General features: G+C 31.6%; 1 protein-coding gene across 1 annotated transcript in view; it reads left to right on the top strand.

The window, feature by feature from the left end:
• LOC123664713 overlaps positions 1-12,589 on the top strand; it is a 28,104-nt gene extending 15,515 nt beyond the window's left edge. Inside the window, exons 4-6 of the mRNA XM_045599213.1 lie at positions 6,146-6,261; positions 10,896-10,999; positions 12,372-12,589. Of these exons, the coding sequence (XP_045455169.1) occupies positions 6,146-6,261; positions 10,896-10,999; positions 12,372-12,472 (321 nt within the window). The 3' untranslated portion in view covers positions 12,473-12,589. The remainder of the gene's footprint in view (positions 1-6,145; positions 6,262-10,895; positions 11,000-12,371) is intronic.
• The last annotated feature ends 365 nt before the right edge of the window (positions 12,590-12,954 follow it).

Below are 12,954 nucleotides of genomic sequence, written 5' to 3'. Positions count from 1 at the left end.
ATTGATATATTTTATTTTTTCTTTTATTTACGTGTGTGTAAGTACAGTTCTTGTACTATCTCTAGATTAATTATTAATTGTAATTTCTTGAATATTATTATTATTAGTATTCATTTGTATTATTAATATATTATTGGTAATAACAATACGTAATAATAATACTGGTAATAATAGTATGTGATTTAGATTAAATGTGAATTTTTTCAGTTTTTTTTACATGCCCGACGTTTCGGTTACTGGTGTATATATGGTCACGAAACATAGTTGCTTTAAAGTATCCGAAACGTTGAGCACATAAAAATTCTAATAAACCGCGATTAAATCCGAAAAAGTTGTTTCATTATTTAAAAATGTAAACTACCTAAACCCTTACTGAGTCCCTAAAATAGCCTCGCCATTAACGACATAACTTACAGTTTATGCATTCGTAAAGTTGATACATTGCAATTAAAACTAAAAATCGATGGTATCATAAAGAGGCATAGATTTTTTGCTACAGTATGTGATAGAACTGAATTAAGTCAACATTAAATTTTTATCAATCCTTAACTCCCTGTCACTCCTTGCCTTTAAATGTGGTCCCTCTGGAGCCATAAGTTTTTAAAGGCTTTATCTATAAACAACTTTGTTTTAAATTATATATATTGATGAAAAATAAAACAACGTGCTAGTTAACTGACTCGGAACGAACTAACTTTATTGACAGATAATAACTAAGCAATACATGTGATACTGAACACTAGGTGGCGCTAGGTGTATTTATATTTTATTTTTATAAAAACTAACACCCCCACTTTATAAAAATAATACAAGTAACTTATCTTTCAACTAAGCCAACAGCATTCACAAAAACTTTATGCTTAATTGAACTTAAACTTTTTGTAAGCAAATCAGCTGGCATATCAGCTGTACACATGTACTGAACATTTACCAACTTTTCAGCAATAATCTCTTTACAAAAATGAAATCTTATATCTATATGCTTAGATTTGTTATGAAAAACGGGATTAAATAACAATTTTTGTGCACTTTGGTTATCGTTGTACAGAATAATAGTATATAAACTGTCTGTAATTTCACATTGCAATTTTTGTAAATAAATAGCCTCCTTACAACATTCTGAGATCCCTATATACTCTGCCTCTGTACTAGAGAGTGCAACAACCTTTTGTTTACGGCTTTCCCAAGATATAGCAGCACCTGATAATTTAAACACATAACCTGTATATGACCTCCTACTAATAACATCACTGCCCCAATCGGCATCAACATAACCAATTATTTCAGAATTAAGTTTGGAGTCATATTTTAAAGCATAATGTTTTGTCTTTTTTACATATCTTAAAATTCTTTTTGCATGTCGCCAATGTTCTTTAGTAAAACAGTTATTAAATTGGCTCATGTAGCTAACTGAATATGATATATCAGGGCGAGTTAAAACAGATAAATACATTAAACTACCTATCAGGCATTGATACGGTATGCTAACATCACATTTGCTATCCATACTGAGATTCAGTTTACATTCCATTGGTGTATTTGACGTATGACAATCCAACATATTAAATTTAACTAACAACTGATCTATATAATCCTCTTGATCTAATGTTACAGAATTTTTATCGCACACAACTCGCATACCCAAACACTGTCTTATAGTACCTAAGTCTTTAATTTTGAAATTGTTTCCTAAAGACCCTTTTAAGTTTATTACTTCATTACAATCATTGGAAAATATAAAGAAATCATCAACATACAAAGCAATTACAGTTACACACTTCTCATTTCTCTTAATAAATAAACAAGGTTCATATTTAGATTTTTTATAACCAATGTTACACAAACAGTCATCAACCCTTTTATACCACATTCTTGAAGATTGCTTTAATCCATAAATTGCCTTTTTTAATTTTAAGACTTTACCATCATTTAAATCACCAAAACAATCTGGTTTTTGCATAAAAATATCTTCTTCAAGATGTCCATTTAAAAAGGCTGTTTTTACATCTAAGTGTGTCGTTTTAAAATCTAATTTTACAGTTAAGGCAAACAATAATCTCAAGGTGGAATATCTAACCACTGGAGAAAATGTTTCATTGTAGTCCACACCATGTCTTTGAGTAAAACCTTTTGCCACTAAACGTGCACGATATAAAACTTTACCATCCACATCACACTTTTTCTTTAGAACCCATTTACATTGAACCACACAACCACTATTCGGAGCATCAACCAACTCCCAAGCTTGATTTTCTTCAAAACATTGAAGTTCTTCTTTTAATGCTTTTTGCCAATACTCTTTTTCATGTCCGGTCAACGCCTCCTGCAATGTTAAATCTCCAGCTTCTGGAAGACAGACATTTTGTTGGCTACTGAAACCATATCTATCAGGTTGTCTTCTGTTTCTAAATTCCTTTGTAGTTGTTATAGTTTCCTGCAAACCTTTTTCTTCATCTTCATACTCGCTGGGTGCATACTCAGAATCAGAGTCATTTGTAGACTTTTCATGGAATGTGAAAGTATCATCCCCCACTGAAGGTGGCTGGTCTATATTTTTAATAGTTTCATTTAGTTTTTCTTTTTCCATTACAGCTATGGTAGTGTTTTCTTTTTCGACAACTATTACATCTCGACTAGTTGTTATTACATTTTTAACTGGATCATACACTCTATAGCCTTTGCTCTCATCAGCATATCCCACTAGAATACCTTTTTGGGCTTTTTTATCCCACTTTTGTCTTTTTTCTTTAGCTATATGTATCATTACCATGCTGCCAAAAACCCTCAGATGACTTATATCAGGCTTGACACTATACCACAGTTCATAAGGTGTTTTTCCTTGTAATATGGACAAGCCTGTGCGATTGTATAAATATACTGCCGTATTTGTAGCTTCAGCCCAGAACGTCTTACTTAACTGTGCATCAAAAAGCATACACCTTGCTTTTTCAATTATGGTTCTGTTCATACGTTCACATAGTCCATTCTGTTCAGGGGTGTATGGACATGTCTTTTGATGCACGATTCCCATTTTCTTTAAATAATAATTAAACTCGGTATTGCAGAATTCTCTTCCATTGTCGCTTCTAACAATTTTTATCTTTTTATTTGTCTGGTTCTCAACTAAAACTTTGTATTCTTTGAAGCTTTTCAAGGCATCATTCTTGTTTTTGAGAAAATAGATAGCCGTCATTCTGCTAAAATCGTCGACAAATAAAATAAAATACTTAGAACCTCCAATGGACTCGCTCTCCATAGGACCACAGATGTCTGTGTGAATAATATTTAACACCTCAGTACTTCTCTTGCTGATATGAGTAAAAGGTAATCTAGTTTGTTTACCTTGACAGCATACGGTACAGGTAGTCTTAGTAATGTCAACTTTCTCTTTCAAAGTTAATCCATCAACTGCATTTTGCATTTTATTCAGACATTCACTGTTTACATGTCCTAGCCTGCGATGCCAGAGCTCACCAGATATGATCGCTGCTGCAGACATAATTTCTTGAAGCTGTAACTTGTAAACTCCATTATTTAATAATGCGTAAGCAACCAGTGTACCTTCCTGATTATATATTTCACAAGCGTTTTTAGTAAATAGAACTTTATTTCCTTTGTGAATTAATTGGCTAACTGATAGTAAGTTTGTTGTTAATTTCGGTACGCAAAACACATCTTTTATGTCCACATCAAAACTGCAATCATTAACCATGGTAGAAATTTTTACATCGCCGGAACACGCAATCGGCACTTTTGATTTGTCTGCTATTACAATAGTCTGACCTTCTTTTTCGCAAGAAATATTCGTGAGCCATTGTTTATTAGGCGTCAAGTGCACGCTGGCTCCAGAATCGACATACCAATCCTGGTTGTTAAAGTTTCCGCTTAGAAACACTGCACTGAACACATTTATTTGTTTATTTTCATTTCTTTTATTATTCGACGTTTCAGCCGTACACTGAGACTTATAATGACCTGGTTTTTTGCATCGATAGCATTTAATTTCCTTCTTCGCCTTTGTTGACAACGTCGTTCCATGTTGGCCGCCATGATTGTTAGTTTTGCTAACCATAGACTTCCTGGCCGTCGATGAGTGCTGCCATCCTCTATAACCACTGGCCAAAGCGCCATTCGATTCATAGTTTGTTCCGTTCGTTCCGTTTCCGGTTTCCATATCGAGTAACTTACTTTTAATGGCGTCGGTTGTTATCTGAATACCCGAATGTTCGATGGCCATTATCATATTTTTCAGGTAGCCCTGCCAACAACAATGAACCAATCCATTCGTCGTTTAAATCGAATCCTGTATTACACAACTTTTGCCCTGTTTCTATAATTTGTGTCACATATGTAATCATGGAACCACAATTTTCGAGTCTTATAGAAATTAAATTTCGTAGTAAGTTTATTCTTCTGGCAAATCCGGAATCATCAAATAAGGTCCTTAGCTTCTCCCATAATTCCTTAATAGTAGAAACATTTCTTATATGTACATACAATGAAGAGTCAATCGTGAGAATGAGCTTCGCTTTTGTTTTTGCATCCTCCTCGGCAAACAATCTTACATCTTCCTCTGGTTTGATGCATTTCATCATCCCTTCCAGGATCAAGAAGCTTTCCGCTGCAAACACCCATTCACTGTAGTTTTCTCTGCCTCTTAACTTCGGTACATTAACAATGTAATTAGCCGCCATTTTTAGCTTACCGCGTGCAATCGAAAAAATACTGAGCGCCTAAGCTAGCTAATCTAATTATCCTACTGCGAATTATTATCACAACAACAACTTGATAACTTTTAAACTTTCGCGATAATTAGCTAAAACCCTTAGAAGGCATAAATCTGGGCCCATAACCTGATGAAAAATAAAACAACGTGCTAGTTAACTGACTCGGAACGAACTAACTTTATTGACAGATAATAACTAAGCAATACATGTGATACTGAACACTAGGTGGCGCTAGGTGTATTTATATTTTATTTTTATAAAAACTAACATATATGTTTCGATAAAACAAATATTAAAGAAAAATCAAAATCATTCTTGCTATACTCGTATACATATATTAGCGGACCCGGCAGACGTTGTCCTGCCCGGAAAATATTAACGGAGGTCAGCGCCATCTAGTGAAGAGTGCGCTACTTAAGACTGTCAACCCTATGTTAATGTGGTTTGTTACACTACCAAATTTGCCACACCGATTAATCTCCTTCGTGTCTTTTCCATTCTACGTGACATTGACGAAACAATCTGTGCTAATTTGGCACTGGTGGAAGCCATTAATCTGAATGAATGAATGAATGAACTACCGAATTTGATTACTTCCATATTGATAGCAGTGTCACCTACTGGATTTAATTGAGATAAAAACTAAACCCTATCTCCCAAGTTGGACCAAATTACAGATGCTTATAAAATTTGATAAAAATTGGTTCAGTAGTTTCGGAGTTACATACCAATAGCAGCGCCACCTATAGGGTCCAATTGAGACAAAAACTACCCTATCTCCCAAGTTGGACCAAATTACAGATGCTTATAAAATTTGATAAAAAATGGTTCAGTAGTTTCGGAATTTATCGCCCACATACATCGTTACACGAAATTTATATATAGATGTGTATAATATTTTGCTTACATATAACACTAAAATAGATAATGAAGTAATATATGCACCAACTAAAGTCGAATCGCAGTATTTCTTTGCTTTTTATTTGTTATATTTGTTTATTATTTGCTTATAATTGTTAAAATATATAATCATGTGGGTCGGCATATATGGGTCGGCAACGCGCTTGCGATGCTTCTGGTGTTGCAGGCGTCTATAAGCTACGGTAATCGCTTACTATCAGGTGAGCCGTACGCTTGTTTGCCGACCTAGTGACATAAAAAAAATCATTCTTCCTTTCATCATAACATACATTAAATTATATATTAAATTAATAAATTTAATTAATAAAAAAGCTATATATCTTTAGTATACAGTGTGTGAATATAAACTTCTAGTAGAAATTAAAAAAGTCACGTAAAATACACAGTTATATCGTACAAGGCTAAGATTACTTTTACGCCAACAATGATAATGTCATTACAGAGTTAGTTCGTAAGCCGCACATAGAATATCTTAACAATAGTGAACATTGTTACAGGTTCCCAGCTTTACAGCAAATCACGTACTGAACTTCAGCAACGGTTACGCTTCCAGCCTGTCCACTTTAGAATTAGAAGCAGCCGTCTTATCTCCTGTACCTACTCTTATGATACGGTATAAATGTTTTCTTATTGTAGATAAAATCCTCATTACTAGATATAAGACAATTTTAATTTCACACAACTAAAAAACTTTGAAAGCACTGGCATATTTTCAGAATCTATAGGTATATAAACAAGATATATCTTTTTACACACACAGACACACAGTTGTCTGTTACTAAGGTATGTAACTATATGTCTGTGTTATAAATTGTTTAAAAATATCTTTTATATTTTTAATGTCGATGTTTAGTCCTTACTGTACATTTTTGTGTTAATATTTTGAAATCAATAAAACTAAGTTGTAAATAAATCATGTGTCTGTCCTAGAGTTATATATAATCAACCGTGCTTCATTGGCACAATTGAGAGCCATTAAACCAATTAATCGACTAATCTTTTATATTTTTTCAACTGATAAAAAAATATACGATAGATACAACAAAAATATACGAAAGAAACAATAAAAAGGAAATACAATTCTGTTACTTTCACACACACAAACAAAACTCGAGACAGTTTACATGATACTTGATAATATAAAGGTATCCAAAGAATACGTAGTCTTCATACATAAAAAAATCGTTACGACTTAGCGCATCGTTCTCTATACATTCAAGATTTAGGGCGTAAAAATATGTAGGTCGGGTAGACTAGAGTCGTAAATCGTATTGAAATAACACATTGCAGATTAGATAAATATTTGAAATATTTTTTTCATTTCTCAGTATTATTTCAAAATATGTTCAAGATTATATTATATTATGTGTTTTTGTTTATTAATTATCAGATTTAAGAAAATTTGTTACTTACACTTCTGTTATAGTCATCGGCTGTTTATTAAAACAAAAAAAAGTCTAACTTGGTATAAATGATCTTAGCTTAGATGTAATATTTGTGTAGTCTAGATGTCTTATTATTACATACTATGAAACAAAGTCGCTTCCCGCTGTCTGTATGCTTAGATCTTTAAAACTACGCAGCGGATATTGATAAGGATTTCTTTAACAAATAGAGTGATTGCAGAGGAAGGTTTATATGTATAATACATGCATACTATAGTAGAGGAACATTGATAGTTTTTGCAACCGTGCGAAACCGGGGCGGGTCGCTAGTCTTTAATAAACATAGGTCACGTCATGCCTAACAAAAGAAGCCAATTTATTTAGCACTTCACCAATTAGTCAATTGGCGTCCAAACAACGTACAATACTGTGACGTGACTTGACTTCTTCATATAGATTGAGGATTGGAGCTTAATCTGCCATGCTCCTCCTCTGCAGGTTTGTGAATTAAAAGTTATCACTTTCCCACTACTGATAACGATCGCTATCAGGTTTCTATGGTAACATTGTGGCTTGGCGGACTTTTTTCCCTCTGTTTTTACTTATTTCGTTACTTTGACAAGTGATTTCAATGAACGCTAACTCGTTTTGTCTTACTTCGAAGATTTTTATGTTTAGACAAAAGGTTTTTTTTTATTAATCGTCCGTTCTTGTCCTTTGACTTTGATGTAATAGTATCGAATTCAAGCGATTTATGTAAAAAAGGGGTTCCTAATTGTATTTGTGTCCCAAGTTTTATGTATTTTTTTCTTTTTCTATCTCTATTCCTTAGCACCTTTTTTGGATAACACGCACATCATTATGTGAAAGGTACTTTCCGTGAATTGTAAATAGAAAATGAGATTTGACTCGTCTGAATATCTTACTCGGGAACTACAAAAGGGTAACATAACAAATTCGTATTTCGCATTAGATTTAAATACAGTTTTCATGTAACTTCGTTCGTAAAAAAACAATAAATATAATTAATTTCAGTGCTTTTCTTGAAAAAAAGTTTGTGTATACTTATGTACGCACGTAAGAAGTTAAGCTTCACTGGTTAGCTAACTTCACGTTGCTAACTTCTTCTTCGTTGACCAGCTAACTTCTGGGTGTCGTTTTTTTCGTGACTGTGTGTGCGCGCGTCGTATAAATTTACTCTCATAACTTTTCCCTAACGCACCAAAAGAAATATCTAAAATACAAGTAATTCTTTTATAGAAACAGTTAGTTTAATGTTAGTATTTTTTTTTACTTTATAATTAAAATATAGTAAAACAATATATTTTTTGTTTCTCATCAAATCATCTACTTAACGAGTTATCAAATCAGCTTGACACCATTTAATAAAATGTTTTTAAGAATTTATTGGTAAACTAACTAATCCATCACATTACATTGTTAAAATAAATAATTTTTTATAAGTCATAAAGTTTGAAACTACTATAAAATATCTACTTTTTACATATATAGCTAGTAATCTTGAGGTAACTTGTGAGGTAACTTGTCTAGTAAAACAAGTTACCTCAAAGTCATATATGTTTTTCTTCACCCATCAAATCCTTAAAATAAATTTTTAAAAATCTAAATACAGCAATATTTGGAATAACCTGGTCAACACTGGCTTAACCCTTAACAATTTAGGGGTGACGTAATAACGGTCTTATAAGGTGTAATAAAAATATTTATAAAATTGTTTTTACCGTTTTTATCCAAGTTTCCTAAAAAAGGGTTGCTAGCGACGTAAAAACATTTATTTGACAAACCTTTTTATTTCATATCTTGTTTTAAGTGAATTTAGTAGTTTAGTTTTTTGTTATTTATAAATAAATTGTTCATAAGTTGTGAATGTGTACATACGTAATACACATATTGTTAAATGTTCTAAGGGATAAAACTTAATATTGACTGATGATTAATCTATTATATTATTACTATAATAATAATAATAATAAAGCTTTATTTATTCCATACATATCTTAATTACAAAAAGATTTAAATATAATGGTACTGGAAGAATTAGTAAAAATATCAAAACATCATAGGTAATCATTGTAGCCATATATGACACATTTGATTTTTCATTATTACTTATGTAACCAATTAATACATTCAATCAGTTCATATTTGCAAATAATAATAACAATATATTGTTATTATTATACATTGTTCACATTAATCCTCACCATAACCATCACTACTTTACCAATCAACCACAAATAATTACCAAACAGTTATATACTTTAACAACCAGTTATATTATAGAAATATTAATACTGTCACTGACATTTGGTTTTTACAATTTCTCATACAATTAATGAATATATTCAACCAGTTCATGTTTTTATGTTTTTTTTTTTGTTTTTATACAATCATATATATTAAAAGCAATTTTTTTACCAACCATTGATACCAGTACAACTAACAAGCAAAGCAATAACAATAACATACCAACTATCACTACTTTTACAAATCAATTATAAATAATTACAACTCAGTTATATAAATTTACAATAAATTTCAATATATACTATATTTTTTAGTAAATAGATTTTGCGATTGCCTTTTACAAATTTACATTCCGTTCATTAGTATTTTTTTTTTTTCATTTAGCAACTATCCTCTATGTATATAAATTATGTATGGACCCCCTTCGGGTAAAAGCCTCCTCCAAAAAATGCTAAAATTCTTTCATCTTTGCTACATCAATCTAGTTTTTATCTGTATTTCTTTGGAGGGTTATGGTCAAACTCTCCCTCGGTGACCGGCCGTACTGGGAGATATAGATGAGGAGGGCTTGTCTGTGGCGGCTATATTGTATTTTGTTGCGATGGTCTTGGTTGTTGTTTGTGGGTGTGAAAGTTAATCTTTATTTTTGTATGAATAAATCCTTATTGTTGGCAGGTTTATTTTTCTTTAGTGGTTGTTTTTTTGTTTGTTTTCCTCTTTGGTGGTTGATAGTAGAAAATTCTGGAGATTCAGATAGGGTTCTCTTATTTGTATATTGGTGAGAGGTGCTTTTAATGTTGTCCAGTACAATCAGTTTATCATATTTAATAAATGCTGTTTTACCCAAGTCTCTTTCTATTTTTAGTTGGGTTCGTAACTCTTTGCGCTTGTTTCTGACCTCCAGTGTAAAGTCCTCTTTTATATAATAATTTGTGTTGCGTAAACATTTTCCATTGACCAAGTTCTTTCGTCTGATATGTTTCTCAAAATTATTTGTTATGACACCCAGTTCCTGAATTTTTCCCTCAATAACTTCATTTTTTTCTTGTAATTGTTTAAATTTCTCATTAATATTCTTATTGATTGTATTTATCAAGTCTTCTTTCATTTCTAACATTTCGGCTTTTTGTTGTCGTATGACTTGTTGCATGTTTTCTAAAATCTTTTTTATTTCTTCCATCTTGGATTGGATTATTAACAATAATCGATATTTATTTTAGTAAACAAAGTTTCTCAAACAGAAAACAAAATAATATAAATATTTTTTTTTATCACTTCACTTCATGCGAGGTTTGAACTATTATTACTATACTATTATTTATTATGTTAAAAAAAGGGCGAATTAAATATGTACATAAATGTGTAAAGATTTTTTAAATTAATCTTAGAATTTTTCTCAGTAATTGACAAGGAACTCTAATAACACTCAGACAGACGATAAAAATTTCATCCACAAAATGTAAAAAGGAAACAATAGAAACACAACGAAATGAACTAAAACCTAACTACTTCTCTTTAAACGTATTTTCGAAATACTTTCGTCGCAAGAGATGCCTTGTAGTGGCTCTTAAAGTAATATTGTCAATTGTTGTAGATGCGAGGCGTCTATTTTCGACGTTTGGAAAGCGACGAGCCACACAATAGTTCTTCGTGAACGAAGTTCGAATCCAGCCTCGGCTTTAGGCAGGAGTTTTACAGGTATAACGCTATTCGAACTTTGTATTACTTAGGAAAAATTATATACAAAATCTTTATTTATATTATTATACGTATTTTTGTGTATGTTTAATATAAATATTAGACTCTTTTTAAATAAAAAAAGACAATTTAGCAAACATTTTATAGTACCAAATAAAAAACATTTATGGTGCGCCGTTATCATTTTGCGTGCTTACGGCTTAGGCTTTTAAAGTTATAAGAAATATTATTTAAAACTCACAATATTTGGAGTTTTTTTGACATCATATACATATAGAAGGTTAAAATGTATTAGTCACTTGGTACTGATAACAAGGCAGATATAAAATAACTAAATATATATACTTCTTGGAATATTTAATTCAACAATTATAAACCTACTTCATTTGTCCCTTCAAGGTTCTTTTTATTCTTATTTACTATCAATTGTAAGATTTACTTTACGGGTATGGGACGTCATCTATACACTTTGACTTATGTATCACTTTGTAGGCTATAGATATTCTAGTGTTTGAGCCATTTGATATTTTAATGTCAGTTGAGTTCAAAGTCCAGGCTCGTTTTGGAGAGAATAGGTAAAGTGATATTAACTGAGGTAGGGCACAGCAGGAATTTCCTGCTCAAAATATGAAGCAGCCCGACTGGGGTAGACCTCGACCTTACGGAAGATCACAGCAAAATAATACTGTTTACAAGCAGTATTGTGTTCCTGGTGGTGAGCAAGGTGACCAGAGCTCCTGGGAGGATTGGGGATTGGGTCGGCAACGCGCTTGCGATACTTCTGGTGTTGTGGTGTTGCAGGTGTCTATAAGCTACGGTAATCGCTTACCATCAGGTGAGCCGTACGCTTGTTTGCCGACCTAGTGACATAAAAAAAAATGATAATTACTAAAAAACTATTGAACTAAAACGCCATTAATAGCGATGTTGCTTTTATTGTTACTTATTAATTACCTTTTTTACTACCAAGACTTGACCGACACCAATTGGTGGAACGAACCGTAGTCGATATTGACACAGAATAATTCTTAGACTGCCTTACATGTGTATACTCTAAAACCCGGTTTCTATATTTAAAAAGTGTCTCTGTCAGCTCAGATATGTGACTGGAGTTCGTTCTGTTATATTAAAAATATATCTTTCTCTTTCTCGCAAGAAACGTTGCGCGGTCACTCTAAAGGCGGATTCTTTACTGTTTTAAGCTAACTGCTTGTTTCCCTCTACATATTTATTGTACAACGGGCCTTATATCGTTTCGTAGTAAATTGCTGATTTTTAGAAAAAAAAACAATGGACATACTTGAAAAAATAACTTAAAATATTTCGTTTAATGTAATTTATTGAAAAATAATTTTTAAATTTTTTTTCACAGGGGGTGCCACAGAGACCTGCATACCAACAATCTTGGTACTTCTGTTACATTTCTTTTTACAATTCCTCTTAGAGAGCTACGCTGAGACGTCGATAAGATAGCTGATTAGCTTAAAATAGGTTAAGTTTATGAAGTATTCTATGTGTATTCTATAAAATATGTTAAAACTGTAGTCAGTTGACGTTCTCAAGCATTGTTTTAATAAATATTAAAGACAATACGAGTTTTTCGATGTTATTTAAATAAGTAGAATTTGATTTGTTCTGTAGTTAATATTTTAATCTAATCCTCACTATACAATATTAAAACAGGTTAAAAACTTAGTCATAAATTATAAATTAATTTATTGAATTTAGAAATAAATTTTATTTTAAATAAAAATTAGTAAAATTTATTTGTATTTCATTGTATATGTATTGTAATTATTAATTATTTTCATAAACATTTCCAATTAATCAATTAGAAAAAGAGCTTGAATTGTTTCGTAATTGTATTAATTAGCGGTTGAAATTAATTAAAATTAAAATAGACTGAATATATATTGTAGTAGTCATTTACGTTGTAAATAAAACACAATTTAATT

Source organism: Melitaea cinxia, chromosome 22, assembly GCF_905220565.1.
Source record: "Melitaea cinxia chromosome 22, ilMelCinx1.1, whole genome shotgun sequence".
NCBI classification, from domain to species: domain Eukaryota; kingdom Metazoa; phylum Arthropoda; class Insecta; order Lepidoptera; family Nymphalidae; genus Melitaea; species Melitaea cinxia.
Note: the sequence above shows the minus strand (reverse complement) of the source record. Positions and strands in the feature narration are given on the sequence as shown.